The 16840-nt window shown below is 40.5% G+C and overlaps 1 protein-coding gene across 1 annotated transcript; it reads left to right on the forward strand.

The window, feature by feature from the left end:
* Nucleotides 1-4169: 4169 nt before the first annotated feature.
* On the forward strand, nt 4170-16629 carry tmprss13a (transmembrane serine protease 13a). Its single transcript, XM_063492483.1, has 13 exons — nt 4170-4196; nt 4522-4696; nt 4843-4950; nt 5525-5695; nt 6061-6187; nt 6781-6876; nt 6966-7009; nt 13481-13643; nt 13901-14079; nt 14746-14844; nt 16120-16262; nt 16380-16532; nt 16615-16629. Exons 1-13 carry the CDS (start codon nt 4170-4172, stop codon nt 16627-16629), a joined length of 1500 nt encoding a protein of 499 aa, XP_063348553.1.
* Nucleotides 16630-16840: the final 211 nt, after the last annotated feature.

Below are 16840 nucleotides of genomic sequence, written 5' to 3' on the forward strand. Positions count from 1 at the left end.
ATGCTGTCCTTTGTGTTGCTTAGATCCTCTAATTCTTCCACCTTTTATTTATAATAATAGCTGGAAAGCAAACTGTGAAATATGACCGTGTTCACTATGCTGAGAAATATGACTATACCTCCACCTAATTCTGCTTAGGCATTTGATTTCAATAAAGTAAGGTTTATGCTGCCTATAGGTCTTTTTTTAAAAACTATACATCTTTGTTGGTGAGTAATGCTTGCCTTCACAGTTTTTTTTTTCAACTTTTACTGAACTCAACTTGAAACAGGCGTAATAGCAAATCTAAATTTTGAGAACTATATGCTCGTCTCCCCAGTTTATGGAAGTGTGATCACACTGATATCAGAAAAAGGTCTCAACAGCTGAGGAAAGGCAATGGTCAAGCCCAAAATTTAGACTGCAGAAAGGAAAGTATTTCTTTAAGGGTTATTTACCAGTAACCCTTACACTAATAGCACATCTTATTTTTTCTCAATTTCTTGGTGCGGTTCATACACAAACTGCAAACTGCTGCTGTGCTATTCAGGATTGGAATAACTTACAACGTGACAAAAACTGTTTAAATAATGTATGTATGTGAAAACAAACAAATGTTTCTCTTTCATGCTATAAGAATGTCAGGAGGTCAAATGACTCATCAGAAACTTGTTTTTTCACATTGTATGACTTTCTACAGAGGCTTAGTTGATAATGGAAACAGGTGATTAAGGCATGCTGTGTTCAAACAGGTACAGCCACAGAGCATTTAGCATTTGTAAACTTTGATATCACCAGCTGCATTCCTGCATGTCACATAAAGAGCACAGTACTAAAATTAGCACACGTTTTAATTGCTGTACAAAAATACTTTTGCTTAGTTTAGCTCAAAATAGTTAAGAAAACTGTTCAAAAGTATCACATGAAAGTTAGTGACATGTTGGTTGGTAGATTTTGTTACCTTTAGACACAACCAGGCACCAGTAGAAGGTTTGCCTCATTAGACTGATCTACAAAATATATTTTTATTTGCTAGTAGGAAATTCCAGGTCTTTGTCCATTGTTTTACAGTGATTTCAGATATGTAATCAAATTGGAGCTTGCGTGTCAGGTTTATGACATACACATCACTCAAGCTTTGATACTGCTGAACATCAGTATATCAACACAATGTTTGGAAGTTTAACTATTTTCTGCCAAGACTGTTTTGTTTCCTTTGTAAGCAAACCAGAAGAAAATACTAGAGATATGTTAAAGCAAATCTCTGTTAATTTAGCTCTTGGTTTTTCACTTGTACTGCATATCTGTTTGTCTTTGTAAGGACCAAGAGTTGATATTGTTTTTTTATTTTGATGAAATCCTTTAACATGCTCATTGCTGGCATAGCCCAAATTCAATAAAGAATACTAAAAAAAAACAACCCAAAACTGATGAGAATGTAAAAAGTGGATATTCAGGGACATTCTGGCTCTAAGTAGTTCACACATTTTCTGTACGTTATCCACAAGCTCAGCAAAACTTTTTACTCTGTGACTGCCGAGAAAATTCTGGACAACCTAGTTGAGTTGGGTTCAGTTTCATTTGGAACCAATCATCAAACATCCGTGGACAGATTTCAGGACCAACAAAAATGCTTTCCTTAATTTTGGTTTTACTTTTCTTGAGACCAAACTTATTTCTTAAATGCGGAAACATCATCCAAGTTGGCGAGTACTTGGAACTTAATTTTCCAGTTTGATGTCAGCCAGTAAAATCTGCTAAAATACAGGTGAAAGAGTCCCAGAAGGAAAACGCTTGTTGACCAGTGTTGTTAGTCTTATTAGGTTAATTTCCAGTGAAATTAATCTCAAAAATTTATCAGACCATTTGTCATTAAAACAAGAAAACACGAATATTGAAGAAATCAGCAGAAAACTTGTTTAAAACTAAAGATCATGCTGTTATTGATGAAGAAAATAACAAATCAAATTCACACTTTTTTGCCCAAATTTGATTTAGCACAGTGGACTTCTCTGAGAAGTCAGAAATGATTGAGCATAACGTTTAGCCACTAAAACAAAACAGTGCATTTTAAAATTAATGGCTAAAAGCAATAATTATATTCTAGTATTAATATTATTATTATTAGTTGTAGTGGTATTGATATGCTAATTTAATATTAAAGATATATTTTTGATTGCAAGTAAATAAAACGAATTTGTAATTACCAATCTCCTTAATTTAGGGCAGCTGTATCACTGAGTGGAGATCTAATAAATTTGTTAAGCACGGTATATAATTTATAAGACTTTAAGTACTTTGTAACCATATAACTAGGTAAAGATTGACTCTATCTGCATAACTGGTGTGAACACATGAGGATGAATCTTCTTTAATTTGTTTGCTCTAAAACAAAATTGCGGTCTATAACCAGTGCAGTCTTCTAATAAATAAATGTATCTTATTTTTAAAGCTTAATTAAGATTCAACATTTTTTATGACTGAATTCAATTGAAAATTTTCATATTTTAAATAACAAAGAAAAAAGTGTTTTCTTCAACCAACAGATTCAGATTCATTCCTGACAAAACATAGACAAACATCTTTTAAAGCGAAACAATGGGCAATGAACACCATGCTATGTTACACAAGTGCTACACCTATGGCAATTATAGTCCATTGTGCACACTCACAGGGTTTTTTACTGGTGCTGACTGGGTAGCAGAGTCACCTGAATCACCTAGCCAGTAAGAGAAAACATACCTAAAATGCCATTGCACACTATTTCAAGGAAATGGTGCATGTGACACTGAAACACTAGCAGCACAGGCCAAACTCCTTTCAGAATAAACACAGCATGTGTTGGTGCAGTGATTCTCAAGGTGTGGGGTGGGGGCCAGGGGTGAGAGACAAATTTAAAATTAGATGGGAAGTGAACAAAGACAAAGAGTTTGCTGATGCTCTCATGCTGACCTTAATTTCACTAAACTTTAACCTGGGCAAACTTTCATTGTTAATAATTGATAAAAATGGGGAGGTATGGCCCACAGACTAACTTTATCATCTTAGGAAAAAAGAAAACGAGGCACTGGGTCAGTGTTAGGGTGCTGAATTGCTGGATTGTTCTGTAGTAGAAAGGCAATCAGAGAGATATTGTTATATGCAGTGATTCCAGTCAATGACACCCAAAAGTTGAGAAATGCTTACTGGAACTTTTTTGTTAACCAAAAACAATACCACACCCTCTTAAAACAAACACAAAGAAAAAATGCATTAGGAAGTGTTCACAGAAAATGTTTTCTGTTACAAAATCCTTGTTTAGCCCAGATTAACCTCCAACACATTTGGGAAAACATAAAGTAACACTTGCTAACAACGAAGCGATACCAAAACCAGTTCTTTGGTAGATACAGTAGGGAAACGCACTAACACACACACAAAAAAATATTGCTGACAGCTGCTTAGACACCATTCTTTTACCAAGGTGGCTTTCTAACTAGTCAGTAGTCTGTGCCATGAGTCACTCCCACTGAACACATGGTAGAGCTTTAACCCGTGTGGATTAAAGTATTTGAGCTACTTATTCCTCTAAGAAAAACCCAGTGAACAAACTTGTTCTTAGGTGCATTTTTCCCACTATCATTTTGCACCAACTTGTCCCATACAAGTCTCCAAATATGGATTAAGACCTTTGTTTGAAATTCTTGATATGGCTACTGGCAGAGACGATATCACACTGAGAAATGAGGAACATACTCCTAAATCTGATCTGTTAGACACTGTTGCCAGGATACATCACTTCTTTCTTTGTGCCTATAAGGTTGCTGAGCTGGTGTAGACTTGATAACAGTGTTTGGATATCATGAAGGACAATAGGTTACATGCAGACTCTTGACAACCAGAAACGTGCAGAGTCTTAACAACAAGAAACACATATGGATGATTTACCATTCTAGCTCATGTATGTCTAATTGTATATATTATACCTAATATATATACCTTAGAACATGACTTAGTACTGGAAAAATCCTTGTTGGCAAGCACAGTGGTCACCAGCTTTTTACTTAGGAAGGCCCACTTTGACCCACTTCTCTTTACAGAAACAAATCCTTTAGTTTTCTTGGCTGCTGCTTGGCAATTTGAAACTTCAGCTCTCTCCACAGATTTTCTATATGAGTGAGTTTTGGCTATGGCCCTACATGACCTTGACCATGGTCTTGCACATGGTGGTGGTCAGAGTCAGGTTTCTAGCTAGGCTGCAGAGGACCAAATACTAATTTCACTCATTGACATGCAAAACACTTTATAACTTTGATTTAATTTGGTTGAAATTCAGAACGTTCAGGTTCTCCCCACTAAAATAAAACTACTCTAAAGATAAGCAAACATACAAATTCAGCAGGGAATCAAATAATTATTCCGCATCTTGTGCCCAAGGAGAGATTACATAATATTGGACATAGACTTCACATGACATTGTTTGTTATTCCAGTAAGAGATTTTATCTATGAAATCTTGCAGAGTATTTGTTTTGCCCTCATTGTTTTTGTCTTTTTCTCTTAGGACACCCCCCCTCCTCCCTACTACTCTGTTGCTGTCCACACGCAGCCACCCCTCAGGTCTTATGAAGAGGTGGTGTACGGCTTGGGTCCAGGGATGATGCCCCCAACCCAGCCACGTTACATCCCTCGATATCCACCATCTGTGGCTGTTCCCCAAGTCTCACAGCCCATCACAAGTGAGTTATACCTGCACCTCCCATATTTTTCTAGGAATAAAATCCACGTATTGCAAATGTACAAACAAAATAAATGTTGAGTCAGAGTCGCTCCAACGATCATTAATATGTGTGTCACTATGTGCTTTTGTTCTGACTGTGTTTAGTCCCAAAGAAGAAAAAGGGATGCTGTGAGAGCAAGAAAAGGTGCATTGGTGTGTCGGTGTCAGTCCTACTGTTGCTTGCTCTGCTGGGGGTGGCCATTTGGCTTGGAGGTATACTTTGATCACTGGACAGTGTCATCAAAACTTGTGAACTAAGTTATTTGAAACGGTTGTATCTGCATGTGAAGCTCAGTTAGTTACAGTAGTTTTTGTGCCCTTGTGGTCCTAACAGTGTAAGAATTTATCTATTTTTATTTGTTTATGCTCATTTTGTGTAACTGTTGGTATTTAAAAACAGTATGAAGCATAAACTCAGTTACTAAATGTCATTACTAGTATATGACACATTATTTTGCAACTATAAATACAATTGAATTGAATTATTGGGCTCCCACCCATTTTTTTTTTTTTTTTTTTACTTCCACAGAGATTTGTTGGCAGTGACAAAATGTTTCCTCTGTGTGGTCCGTTGCATGCAGTGCTCACTTTGAAAATCATTTATGTTAACTGGAGTACATAGGAATAGTTGCTGATATTTATTAAGTGAGATGGAAAGTCAAGATTTTAAGATGCATATTACTGTTCTTATTTTATTTCATTATTTTGTTTGGGTGAAGTATAACAATAATGGCACACTCTACCTCTCCTTACTTTAAAACCATTACTACATACTCTCCAACCACAGTTGTGTACGGCACCAGGAGAGCAACATCAGCGATCCACTACGATGAGCATGATGGGAGTGATGATTTGAAAACCCAAAGTGCAGTTTTGCCAAAGGACACCTGCCCAAACAATACTGTCATATGTGATGGAAAAGAGGACTGCCAACATGGCACTGACGAAGCATACTGTGGTAAATCAGCACACTCATAATCTTACCAGGATTGGGCTAATACAAGGAAAGAAGATGAAGTAAGATTGGAAAATAAAAAATAATAATCTACGGAAGGAATATGTATCAATATGTGTCAGAATTCTTAGGGGATCCAACTTAAATCTGAATCATGTATAATTATATTGGCTTTATTCAGATTATACTCTCTATGTAATGCCTAACAACAAGGTAAATATATTAGAAGAATGCACAAGAAAGGTCTTGGCAAATTAAACATTTTCTGCAAAATGAAAGCTAAAATTGCCTAATAGTCACATATGCACATAATGGACTTAGGAGATTTAAGGTGTATTCTTTTTGTTATCCCTCCATTACTTCTCCAGTGAGGTTTGGTGAGGGAAACAGTCTGCAGGTCAGAACAGCCACAGATGGCCGCTTCCTACCAGTGTGTAACCGAGGGTGGGATGACAATGAAGCCAAGCAGATCTGCAAGCAGCAAGGATTCAGAAAGTATGATCACCACTTTACCCTGCCTATTATTGTCATAGCTCACCTAAAATGTATTGAACATCATGTATAAAAAAGTTTAAAGATAGCTGGGTGCTGGTATAGTTCAGTAGAACAAGAAACCCAGACCATTACAGAGACCTGGGTTTGTATACACCCTGAGGCCCTTTACTAGCTGTCTTCTCTCTAGTGCCCTATCTAAATAAAGGCTAAAGAGTTTAAAGGCATCTGAGAAAATTTTTGGATCAAAGGTAATCTTCATAATATATATTACCATTATCTATCATCATTTAGACCTAGCACGGGCTTCATGAAAGAGTGATTTAGCTCGTCATTTGGAAGGGTCAATTTCAACAACAGCCCTTAAACACGTGGACTTCAAACCCCAACCTGTAATTACCCACAGAGGTTCATGTAACATCACCTCATCTGCTGCTGTGTTTAGGGTTGAATTGATTCTCCACAGGAATGACTACAAGTGGGGGGTCTCAGTATGACAGAAGCACAATTAGTTTACAGATTCACTCAGATATTGACTGCAGAAAATGGTCTCTATATGTGCACGTTTATCTAATCATTTTTCTCTCTGTCTCCAGCGTCTATATGACAGATACAATTCAATCAGATTCCATAGGTTTAACACTGAACAACAGTACAAGATCTGCTCCAATCCAGGCTCGGGTAAATGTCAGGTACATATGATTTGTTGGTTAACAACATTAGCATTGGTTGAGTGCATGTACCCATTTTAACATGTTTCCCTTATTGTGGCAACATGCAGTTCTCCCTGTCCGAACAAGCAGACTGTCTCCCTGCAGTGTGTGGGTAAGGAGCCTCCATCTGTTCCTACAGTCATATGTCACACACTTTTTATTTCTTTTTCTATGTCTGTCTTATGTTACACCCAGTACCTATGACTGAAATGCAGTTATTAGCCAGTGCAATACTAACAAAAGTATCTGAATCATTTTCTGAAAATTTCAAGGTTCAAGCATTTTTCTGTTAGAATTTTTGATAGCGTTGGTCAGTACACACGGCCTCAATCATGAGGATGACTGCTGGCTGTACGGTTGTTCAGATGATGATAACTGACAACCTCCAGGAGGGTGAGCCACAGAAGGTCACTGCTGAAAAGGCTGACTTTAACAGGCAAGATGAAGCTTTGAAAGGATTGTCAAAGATTAATTCAAGAACTTGGCAGAGCTTTGAATTTGGGAAAGAGGCTGCTGTCTGTGAAGGTTCTCAGTCATCCAGGTCATCGTAGTCAAAGGAGTTTGCAAAGAAAAGCGTCTGGACTTCTTTAAGTTGCTTGAAGACGTTTCACCTCTCATCCGAGAAGCTTCTTCAGTTCTAAGGTCAAATGGCCGAGAGTCCCAGATTTAAACCCAGTGGGAGTATCCCCCCAAAGAGGGACAAAGGACCCCCTGGTGATCCTCTAATCACATGAGCCAAGGTGTGAAAGCGGGTGTGGGACCTAATCAGCCAGGGTTTCGGGTGAGCTCATTGTGAAACCTGGCCCCACCTTGTCATGTGAATTCCTGAGGTCAGATGGCCCAGGATGTGAGTGGGCGTTAAGGCGTCTGGGGAGGGAACTCAAAACTGGATTATAGATGGCAGACAGTTGGTGTCGTAAACCACCACCTCTGTTCAAAGATGGTCGCTCACAGTGGACATAGATGGCCTCTTTCACTCCTCTTTCAAACCATCTGTCCTCTCTGTCCAAAATGTGAACATTGGCATCCTCGAAAGAGTGTCCTTTATCCTTAAGATGCAGATGGACTGCTGAGTCTTGTCCTGTGGAGGTGGCTTTTCTATGTTGTGCCATGCGCTTGTGAAGTGGCTGTTTGGTCTCTAAAATGTAGAGGTCTGGGCACTCCTCGCTGCACTGTACAGCATACACCACGTTGTTAAGTCTGTTTTGGAGTTTTGTCTTTCGGGTGAACCAGTTTCTGTCTGTGTTGCTGGGTCTGAAGTACACTGGGATGTCGTGCTTGGAGAAAACTCTCCTGAGTTTCTCTGATACACCGGCTACATAGGGGATAACAACGTTGTTACGTCTGTCTTTCTTATCCTCCCTCGCTGGTGTCTGATCTTCTTTTCTGTGCCTCTTTGCTGACTTTATGAACGCCCAGTTAGGATAACCGCATGTTTTAAGTGCTTCCTTTACATGTGTGTGTTCCTTCTTTTTCCCTTCAGGCTTAGAGGGAACATGTTCTGCCCGGTGGTGTAGGGTCCTAATTACTCCAAGTTTGTGTTCCAGAGGGTGATGGGAGTCAAAGAGGAGGTACTGGTCCGTGTGTGTGGGCTTCCGGTAAACTTCGATGTTGAGGTTGCCATTCTCTTCAATGTGCATGACGCAGTCCAGGAAAGGCAAACAGTTATCCTTTGTGTCTTCCCTGGTGAACTTGATGTTTTTATCCACAGCGTTAATGTGCGCAGTGAAGGATTCCACTTCTTGTGTCTTGATTTTGACCCAGGTGTCATCTACATATCTGTACCAGTGGCTGGGTACTCTTCCTTTGAAAGAGCCAAGAGCCTTCCTTTCCGCTTCCTCCATGTAAAGGTTGGCTACAATAGGTGACACGGGGGAGCCCATGGCACAGCCATGTTTTTGTCTGTAGAAGCCTTCGTTGTATTTGAAGTATGTTGTGGTAAGGCAGAGGTCTAACAGTGTGCAGATCTGATCGGGTGTGAAGTTGGTCCTGTCTTCCAAGGAGCTGTCTTCTTGTAGTCGTTTTCTGACAGTCTCCACTGCTTCCGTGGTGGGTATGCAAGTGAAGAGAGAGACTACATCAAAGGACACCATGGTTTCATCTGGATCCAGGGTAAGTTTCTGGACCTTGTCGGTGAAGTCGGTGGAGTTCTTGATGTGGTGTGGGGTGTTCCCCACGAGAGGTGCAAGGATGGTAGCAAGGTGTTTCGCAATGTTATAAGTGGCTGAGTTTATGCTACTGACTATGGGTCTGAGTGGGACCCCTTCCTTGTGGATTTTAGGAAGTCCATAAATGCAGGGTATGGCATCCCCTCGATAAAGGTGGTGATATGTGAGGCGGTCAATGATTTTGTCCTTTTCAAGGTCTTGAAGGCAAGCTATAACTTTCTTTTTGTAGCTGCTTGTGGGGTCTCGCTTTAAAGCTTCGTAGGTGTTGTTGTCACTGAGGAGAGTAGTGATCTTTGTGTGGTAATCTGTTGTGTTTAGGACCACGGTGCACCTTCCCTTATCCGCTGGTAATATAGTGATGTTGTGGTCTTTGCTCAGGGAAGCGACGGCCTTCTTTTCTTGTAATGTAAGGTTAGACGGAGGGACTTTCGCACTGGAGAGGGTGGCTGAGACTTTCATCCTGATTTGCTCTGCTTCTGTCTGTGACAATTTATTAATCCGTATGGCGGTTTCTGTGGCTGTGATGAGGTCCACTATGGGCAACTGTTGCGGAGAAATGGCGAAATTGAGTCCTTTGGCTAAAACCCTCTTTTCAGGTTCAGTGAGATTCCGGTCTGAAAAGTTCTTTACCCATTTCTCCCGACTGTCTTCAGGTGTGTTTTTTTCTCTGAGTTGTGTGGGTTTAGACTGAGGAGTGTGGGTTTTTGAAAGCAAGGTGTGAAATTTCCTGCGTTGTCTTTCTTTTCCTTGAGAGTGTTGGGCCCGCTGAGCCTTGTCCACAAACTTGTAAACCTCTTCTAGGATTGGAGAGGGTAGAAGGGTTTCCAGTTCCTGCAGAAAGAGGCTGCTATTTTAGCATTACGAGCCACCACATACAGAAGTCTTAAGGAGCATCTTGATATTAGGAATGCGAGAAACAATATCAAAAATTTCTTACCTGGACGTTATGTCCAAAGTCCTCTTAAAAGATCAAATTACATTTTGCATTTCATTTGTAAATCAAGGTCCTGAAGTCTGGAGGAAAAGTGGAGATACAGAATCCAAAGTTTTGTGTGAAGTTTTTGCTGTCTATGATGATTTGGGGCACCAAATCATGTCGGTGGTATTTTATCATATCAAAAGTTAATGCAGCCATATACCAGGAGAGAGAACTTCATGAGGACTTGATGTTTCCATTTGCTGACAAGCTAGTTGGAGATTCCTTTTCCTAATGGAATAAAAACCTACCCACAATGCCATAACTAATGCTAAATGGTTTACCGATCATGATCAGAATGCTGATAATCATTACTGCATTTGGCCAACCGGTCTGATCTGAATCCCAAAGAGAATCTATTAGACATTTAAGAGGAAGAAAAACCCCAAAATACAGATTACCGGAAGGCCAAAGCAAAGTAACTTGAGCTCGGAATTGGCCGTCCGATTGGGGTCTGGAATGTGGGGCCTCCCTGCTGCTGCCGAGTCGGGGAAGTCTGCTTCTCTCCACCCCAGGGAAAAGGGTAACACTACCTGGGTCTGGGTGCAGTTCCCCCTCTAGGGGCAAGGGTACCTAGACCTGGGATATAGAGTACGCTTGGGGAGTGTGATTGTGTGTACAGTGTCTGTTTATGTCTGTCTCCACCACAGATAGGCAGTAACGCTGCGTTACTGCGTTACTAAAACCGTGATTTTTTTTTGCGAGAATGTCTCATAACAGTGACGTAAGCGAGTGCGACGTTCATGACAACAGCTGTGTGCAGATCAACAATGGACAATATATCGAGTGCGGGAGAGAGTATGAGCGTGCAGCGTTTAAAGCGTGGAAGTACTGACCTTACTTTGAGTTAGATTCCATAAAAAGTGACAAAAACATTAGTGTCCGTTGTGCGTGGGAAGAAAACTTCTTTTTACAGCGAAAAAAACCCCTAAGCTTCCAAACAAGCAGCGAGTGCGCTACGACGTAATGGGAAATTCACAGAGAAACTCGCGGATTCTTCAACTGACCGCCGCGGCACACCTGCACCAGGGTAAACCTCCGCCTAACCCACTCCTGCTTTATAGGTGAAAATAGAGCAACAGGACCGCTAGTCTTTAATTTTATTTATTTTCTGCTGTGTTTTACTCGCATCTATTTGAAAGAGTGAGTGTAAACACAAAAAAATATTTTATTTTATGTGCTGGAATGTGCAGAAAATAGGTTTAAATGTTAAACAAATTTCTCCCAGTCAGAAAATGTTGCATATAATTTAATTTTTGCTTGATGCATAAAGTTAAAAGATTTAAAGTTTAAAGTTTTAAAAAGAGACGTTTCCATTTGATTACATTTTGTATGATGGATTATGCAGAAAAAGTAGAATTGGGCTGAAAGATCTATTGCTTTATCACCTATTCAGGTTGTAAATCGTGTTTTTAAAAAGTAACTAAGTAACTAAGTAATTAATTACTTTTGAAAATAAGTAATCAGTAAAGTAACGGGATTACTTTTTGGGGGAAGTAATCAGTAATTAGTAACTGATTACTTTTTTCAAGTAACTTGACCAACACTGGTCTCCACGTTGGGTGAGTGCTTTGTATTTGCATATGAGAGCATGAGGGTGGGAATGGATGTTTGTATCTGTGTGTGCCTGTATGTCTGTGTCCATATGTCAGGTTGGGTATCAGACGTCACCTCTCTAGGGACATCTCAGGCCCTCCAAGGTATGGAGGCCTATCTCCCCCCACCGCTTCCCCTGCCAGTGGCAGACGCCCTCAGACATCGGTGTGTTGGTGGTTCTTTGTGTCCGGGGATGGGCGTCTAGGTACACACCGGCTCACTCCTTGGTGGCTGCTTGTCGGGGCCTGGAGCCTGGGGCTCACTCGGGCCACTTCGGGGGTGGGGTGCCCTCGGCCTGGGGCTCGGTCACTCTGGCACAGCTGGCTGCCGGCGGAGCTCACGGGCACGTCACTGCAACCCCCCCTGGCTTCTGCTCCGCGGCTGCTCAGTGACCCCTCATCTGGGGCTCTCCTTAGCTCTTTCTGGGATAGTGGCGCGGCTGCCCCTCTGTTGGTCTTCCTTGGTCTCTTGTGTTCTAGGGGCCTCTGGATGTCTGGAGTTTTGATCTCCTTCATACCTGCTTCATGCCCTGGAGGACGGGGCTGTGGCTCCTCACACCCTCTAGCAGATCATTACATGAAGGAACCTTTTAAATACAAGCGCGCTCATGCTCACAGTTGTACACACGGGGACTCACACACACAAACTACACCCTTTTTGGCTCCTACCTCAAAGCACACTGTGCGCTGTCGATCTTACGTGCTGCACAATATTGTTTAATATTTAGTATTTACTGTTATATTCCCATAGATCATTGTGATGTTGTTTATTATGTTGCTTTTTTTTCCTTCTTTCTCAACAGGTGATCCAGGTGATTGATATATGTATTTTCTGTCTGTTTGTTTTGTTGGTTTTTGTTTTTTGCCCTTTATCCCCATCCCTCTTCCCCGCTGTTTTTCTTTCCCTCTTTCTTTCTCCCCTTTCTTTTCCCCAGTCAAGTCTGTCCCGTATTTAGCAAGTGAAAATAAAATAAACAATAAAAGGTGAATCAAATAGACCATTACGGCAAGGCTGGGATGGTCCATTTGGTAAAGTAAATCCGTTGGGAATCTTTCTTCGCCTTTAGACAATAATTCTGATGGCAAAAGAGCCAAACGGGACAGGCAAAAACAAACAAACAAAAAAAAAAAAACAGTAACTTGAGCTTCAGTAACATCTCCAGATTGCCACACCTCCATGCCTCTCAACGTAGTCTAAATCCATCAAATCATAAATTAGGATGAACTATAAGCCCAGGACCCACCGCACCAGCGTAGGGTGCGACAATGGATCCAATGATTTAATCCCAATACCTAATGGCAGTCAGGGGGCCATAGTCTAGCCTGCAGAAGTCTGTTCATCCTCCCATGGATATGGTTCCCCAAACCATCCTATCTCCATCACATACAGGTTTCTCTAGAGCCTTTCATGTCTCTCAGATATGGTAAGGGTGAACCTGCTCTTACCTGCGAAAAGCACAGGGTGCCAGCGGTGGGTCTGCAATTTCTGGTAGTGAGCACAGGGCCAATAGCGGATGTTAGGACCTCATCAAAGCAGTTAAGAAAACCCCTCTGCTACTTAACTGGCTAAAATTTGGCCTCATAAAATCTTAAGACTTGTTTAAAGTTGTGTAAAAATTACTCAAAGAGTTCTTAAGTTATGGCCACAAGGTGTTTTGTTAGGTGACCGTGACCTTGATAACATAAAACATTGTGACTCCTGTGAAGATCTAACAGCACTGCAGCAGCAACGCTGGCACATACAGTGTATTTTTTTTCTGCATTCATCAAGGATAAAATTGTATGCTGACAATAGATTTGTTTCCCTTTCTTTCTTTTGCATGGTACCTTGCATTGTTGTCCAGATTGTGGTAAGCAGCAGGCCACGTCCCGGATCATTGGTGGCACCGTAGCTAAAATAGGTCATTGGCCTTGGCAGTTGTCGCTACAGTTCAGAGGATCCCATGTCTGCGGAGGAGTCCTGATCTCCCCTGATTTTGTGCTTTCTGCTGCCCACTGTTTCCCAAGGTGACAAAAAAAGAATAAAAAGAAAACAAACATACCTTTGAAATTTTTTTTCACACTCTCTTAAATTGACCACAGTCTACCTTAAGAAACTCTCTGATTCCTAGAGTCTGTACATTGTAATTGTAGATATTTTAAGGTCCAGCTGCAGTTAACAATTCAAAATCCATACATTTTAAAAACCATAATGCCCATTATTCTGTGCTGAAATCTACATTAATCTGTTGCTGTCCACTGAAGAGTGTCTTTCGGGGTTTCAGAGACAACTCTGCGGCTCTATCCCCTCAGAACTGGAGAGTATATGGTGGAACGGTGTCGCTGAACAACCTGCCTGCTCCGTACCTTGTTGAGAAGATAATAGTCAATGAGAACTATGACACTAAAACAAATGACCAAGATGTTGTTCTTCTCAAACTTACATCCCCAGTCACTTTCAATGGTCAGTTGCATCTTTACATTCTTTAAAAAATGTGTGTAGTCATCCAACCTCTATAGCTGTGTTCAGATTTTAATAATCACATAAGCATGTATGTGGGCATCATGTTGGAAAGCAGAGTGTGTGAAGGATTTAATTGCTTCCTCCATGGAAATATTCAGCACAGAAATCCTTCGATGATGAAACCTGTGTTTAGTAGCACTATGGAGAGTGTTATGCATATATATTCTGTACAGTATAGTGGGGGAAATAATTATTTGATCCCATGCTGAATTTGCTCAAAGGAAGGAACAGCCTTTAATTTTTATTGTAGCTTTATTTTAAGCTACCATACACATCACATAAAGTTTTTCCAAATTCAGCAGGGGATCAAATAAGTATTTCTCTTACTCTCTGCTGTATATAGTCTACAGTAGATTATGTAGATTATTAACAAAAACAGGACACTAAAACAATATGCAGGATAGTAACAGCAATGAAAATATTTCCTTTGCTGCTCAGTCTGAGCTTTGAAAGCCTGTGAGTTCACAGTCAAACTGTTAATCTGCTTTACATAGTGAAGTTGTTTTACCGTATATATACAGATCTATCTACAATACTATCCTTTTGAGCACACAAGGCGGCTGATGTGTTGGCAAAATTTTAAATACATATTTTTGTGTTAACCAGATAAAGTTCAGCCTGCTTGTCTGCCAGCATATAACCAGAACTTTGTCCAAGGAACTCAGTGCTGGACCTCGGGTTTTGGCACCACACAGGCCGGTTCAGGTAAGCAGAAATTCAGAAATGTTAAGTATCTAGAAATCTAGACTAGAAATCTAGCAAATGATCAAGTTTTAGTTATTCATGAATGTAATTTATTTTACTGAATTCCCATGATTTCCATACTAATGTGTTGGGCAATGCAGTCTGCCTTGCGTACATCTGCATTACATGTTTAAGTGCTGTTGTTTCCAGTAGTGTTTGATTGTTTTACTGTAGATAAGGCTTTAAAAGTTTAGGTTTGGTCTATGAGTGACGTTTAGCCATTTTAGTCTCTAAAACTAATGCCTTAAATTGTAGGAAGATAGGACCCACCCAACGCATTGATAGAACAAAAATACAACATGAGCATAAGTATTCGCAGCCTTTGCTATGGCACTCAAAATATGTCAAATGTTTCTACAACATGACCGGAGTTCATCTGTGGTAAATTCAGTTGATTGGAGATTATTTTGAAAAGCACAGATCATCTATATAAGGTCCCATAGTTGATGGTGCTAATGAATTGTTGCGAAAGAATTGTATGGAGGCATAGATCTGGGGAAAGGTGCAGAAAAAAAAAAGAAAAAGAAAAACTTCTGCAGCATAAAAGGTTCCAGTGAGCATAATGGCCTCCATCATCCGTAAATGGAAGAAGTCTGAAACCATCAGGGCTCTGTCTGGCCAGTCTGAGGTATTGGGAAAGAAAGGCCTTAGTTAGGGAGGAGACCAAGAACCCAATGTTCACTCTGACAGAGCTCCATCTTTGCTCTGTGGAGAGAGGAGAACCTTCTAGAAGAACAACCATTTCTGCAGCACTACACCAGTCAGGCCGGTAAGGCAGAATTACCAGATGGAAGCCACTCCTCAGTAAAAGGCAAACTATTAAACATTGCTGATGCAATAAACAAACAATCAAACAAAAAAAACAAAAACAAATCTGCAAGCTGAGAAAGAATGGGGAAGGATTACAAGAAAGCAACAACAATGCCATCAGGGAATGATGAGAAAGTAACTAGTATCTGTTGTCTATATAATCATCTGATGAAAAATATGCTTGAAAAAAAATGTTAACGACTGATGGGCGGGTGACAACTCTCAATCAATAAACAAAAGACTGGGACATTATTAACCATAAAAACTGAAGAAAAATGAAGAAAACAAACAATGCACAATTTCTGTTGCTGAGACGGTGCAACTCACAATAATGTGTAATATTTACATCAAGCTACTAATCTGGGGTATTATACTGCCATGAAAAGGAAACAATGGCCTTTTTTTTGTTTTTTCTTTTTTTTAAAGGTGTTGTCTCGAAGGATCTGATGGAAGTGAGTGTGGACATCATTGATACACGGGTGTGTAACAGTCGTGATGCTTATGGAGGTCTAGTGACCAATAATATGCTTTGTGCTGGGAAACTCGAAGGAGGCAAAGACTCCTGTCAGGTGAGCAGTCAGTATTAAGGAACAGCTAACAGAAATCATATAAGTATGCATGGATTTGACCATCTAGCAAACTTTGGAGTAACATTTCTGCTAACCAAGTATAATATATTTTTCCAGGGTGACAGTGGTGGACCTCTGGTATGCCAGGGAGAGAGTCGCTTTTACCTGGTGGGGATTACCAGCTGGGGAGCTGGCTGTGGTGAAAAAAACAAACCCGGGGTTTACACCAGAGTCAGTAGTGTTCTGCCCTGGATCTACACAAGCATGCATGTAAGAGCGAAAGCAAAAAGAATAAATAAAAACTAGAAGGGGAAGGCTTTCTCTATGTTAACTCCTCCTTTGCCTCTTGCAGAGAGCTATGGTGTGACATCACTTTGCCTCCTGCTGGTGTTTTCCTCCCAATGAAGTCTGCACTATGAAGTTGTCTTGAGGGAGTAGCAGCATGACAAAAATGCCCACATACATTCATTAATGTTGTGCTCATCATCTATACTCATCCCAGGTCACATGGATTTAATATATTTTACACTACCCACATGTATACAAGCTAATCAATGCACTGACTTCAGTCTTTCAAT

The sequence above is a fragment of the Pelmatolapia mariae genome, linkage group LG14 (genome assembly GCF_036321145.2).
Source record: "Pelmatolapia mariae isolate MD_Pm_ZW linkage group LG14, Pm_UMD_F_2, whole genome shotgun sequence".
Lineage (NCBI taxonomy): Eukaryota > Metazoa > Chordata > Actinopteri > Cichliformes > Cichlidae > Pelmatolapia > Pelmatolapia mariae.

Coding starts and splice junctions, on each gene's coding strand:
- tmprss13a (XM_063492483.1), top strand. CDS start 4,170: ATGGTCTTGCACATGGTGGTGGTCAGA. Junction 6,188..6,780: donor AAGCAGCAAGGATTCAGAAA/GTATGATCACCA, acceptor CTCTGTCTCCAG/CGTCTATATGACAGATACAA. Junction 13,644..13,900: donor GCTGCCCACTGTTTCCCAAG/GTGACAAAAAAA, acceptor TCGGGGTTTCAG/AGACAACTCTGCGGCTCTAT.